The sequence below is a fragment of the Sinocyclocheilus anshuiensis genome, unplaced genomic scaffold (genome assembly GCF_001515605.1).
Source record: "Sinocyclocheilus anshuiensis isolate Anshui unplaced genomic scaffold, SAMN03320099.WGS_v1.1 C33093831, whole genome shotgun sequence".
NCBI lineage: Eukaryota > Metazoa > Chordata > Actinopteri > Cypriniformes > Cyprinidae > Sinocyclocheilus > Sinocyclocheilus anshuiensis.
The window spans coordinates 1-2,475 of NW_015621700.1; the positions used below are offsets into that span (position 1 = coordinate 1).

General features: G+C 33.9%; 1 protein-coding gene across 1 annotated transcript; it reads right to left on the minus strand.

Annotated features, from left to right (window-relative positions):
- Positions 1-168: 168 nt before the first annotated feature.
- LOC107683256 (1-phosphatidylinositol 4,5-bisphosphate phosphodiesterase delta-1-like) lies at positions 169-1,491 on the minus strand. Its single transcript, XM_016479317.1, has 3 exons — positions 1,269-1,491; positions 745-874; positions 169-474 (listed from the first exon to the last, which is right to left on the minus strand). Exons 1-3 carry the CDS (start codon positions 1,481-1,483, stop codon positions 232-234), a joined length of 588 nt encoding a protein of 195 aa, XP_016334803.1. The 5' UTR covers positions 1,484-1,491; the 3' UTR covers positions 169-231.
- Positions 1,492-2,475: the final 984 nt, after the last annotated feature.

Below are 2,475 nucleotides of genomic sequence, written 5' to 3' on the forward strand. Positions count from 1 at the left end.
TTGGATGCGATTAATCGCGATTAATCGTTTGACAGCACTTATGTTTATTCATATTTAAAATGGCTGTTCGGCTTAATATTTTTGTGGAAACCATGATGCTTTGATAAATAGAAAGTTTAAAAAATAGCATAAATGTCTTTACTATCACTTTTGATCCGTTTAATGTATTCTATTAATGCAGCTATCAATATCTTTAAAAGTAACAGTTATCTGATGTATTCTTTTGGTAATTTAAGTGTGCTTACCTGTCTCATCCACCTCATATTTCTCAATAAGCTTCTTTGCATGCTCCAAAGACACTGGCTCCTTCTGCTCTTTCTGGAGAAAGTTCAACAGGTCGCTGGAGCTCATCTGTCCATTAGTACTAGCGTACTTCCCATAGATCGCATCCATTTCCTCACGGTAAGTCAGTAAATCGTAGAAGTGTTTAATCTCAGATCCCTCCAGAGTGCCCGAGTTTGATGTGTCACATTTCTGCAATATTAAATTCAATCAATCAATAAAACAGTTCTGTAGGACAGTTAACAGGAGACCCCAACAACAACTTTTTTTTTAATATTTCAGCAGACTTCAATGAGCCAGTGAGCTCAAAAGCAATTTAAACAGGTTGTTTTATTTGGTATTGTGTAGATAAATTGTAGACTCATACATAATCCTGAACAGCAGTGATTTAAACAAAACAATTGCTATAAGCTTCTCCCACAAGTTGAAATGCAAACAATAGATTTATGATTTGCCTCTCACCTTGAAAAGCATCTCAGCGTAACTGTCGTCCACCTCGATATTGATCTGACGTAGGAAATGCTTCAACTCCTTCAAGGACATTTTGTTGTCTGCATTCTTGTCAGCCTTGCGCATGCAATTATAGATCCAGCTTTTTGTCTGATGTAAGGACTGAATATTTCAGTTTTCTAGCTAGATCTTTTCTACTTATAAAAAAAAAAGCTTTATATCAATGCTTATTACACATTTTACACGTAGTACTTTTAGTGCAAAAAAGTATAAATTTGAATAACACTTTAAGGTGACAGTCACACATATTATTACATTATTATAATAATAACAACAGTAAATTATGTATAAAATTATATTATAAACTATAAGCAACCATCCTTAAACCGAAACCTAACCTTAACCTTATATTAAATACATGTCACTTTGAAATGATGTGTAACCTAAATATGTTAAATCGATGTTTTCCTTTAATTACAGCAGTGCTGACAAATGTGTTCAGAGAGCAGGCTCTGAGGAATGGATGTTCAGGATACTGTTCACTGTTCTGCTGTCGGTTGAGGCTGTGCATGCCAGTCATGACCTTCTCCAGACCGCTGACCCATCTCTTGGCCTCCTCTTTGGATGAGGCGATCAAGTCCAGATTCTTCCGTCGACCTTTGAAGATGATGGAGAAGCAGCGGTCATCCGCTGAGGAGTCAGTGTACTTCTGCAGCCCTTCAGTCTGACGGCCATACCGCACCGAATCCATGTCCTCGAGACTGACTGTAAAAGAGGCAAGAGATTTTTAATTATTACTCATTTTAGAGATTGAACTGACTGCATTCTGAACCTTTTGTGAATAAATCTGCCTTTCACAAGAAAACTGTTGGCGGATTGATGAGAGAAACATCTGAACAGTGATTTACAACAAAACAACAGCCTGAAGTCAAAGAGACACATTATTTCTAGGCTTGTTTGATATGCAGGTCTGTACATGCAGTGCTGCATTATTTAAAGAGTATATTTTGACTTCTAAAATCTTCCAAACCACCAAAAGACACAGAAGTGCAAGAGGGTCCATCCTTTTTAAAGATTTTAGGGATCAATATGTTATCTCTAAGAGGGTTGTTGTACGCAATTCAGTAATGAATCTGAAATTTTAATCGAGCAAACAGGAAACAGAATTGTAATTCCAATTTAAATTTAATTGAATAAAGCAGAATCCGCACTCACTTGTATGCTTCTTAATGATTTTTGGATATTTTTTTATTATACAAGAAGCACAAATGGATTTATGGATATGATCTATTTGTGCTTTTTGAATAATAAAAAATAAAAAAATCATTAAGAGGCATACAAGTGAGTGCGGATCCTGCTTTTTCATTTGAAGCCATTACGATTTTATACTGATCTACGCACCCGAAGTGTTGATTGAGCGCAGTGATTTCACTTTTTTTTACATTTAAATTTTGTTAAATAAAATGTTGAATTGACAGGAATTTACTGAATTAGAATAAACTGACCACAGTTGCAGAACTGTGCCATGAAATGTTATGAAATCAAAATTAGAGTTAAATGAATTAGTAAATTAAATTAATATATTTCAAGGTGGAAATAAGTGTTTCTCCATTAAAAATCTATCAAATTAATTAAATTGATCAAATATAATGAAAATATAAATGATACAATCTAATGATAAATTAACTATAAATTAAATACAAGGGGATTTGTACAAGGGAAATTTAAAAAAAAAAAAAAAAA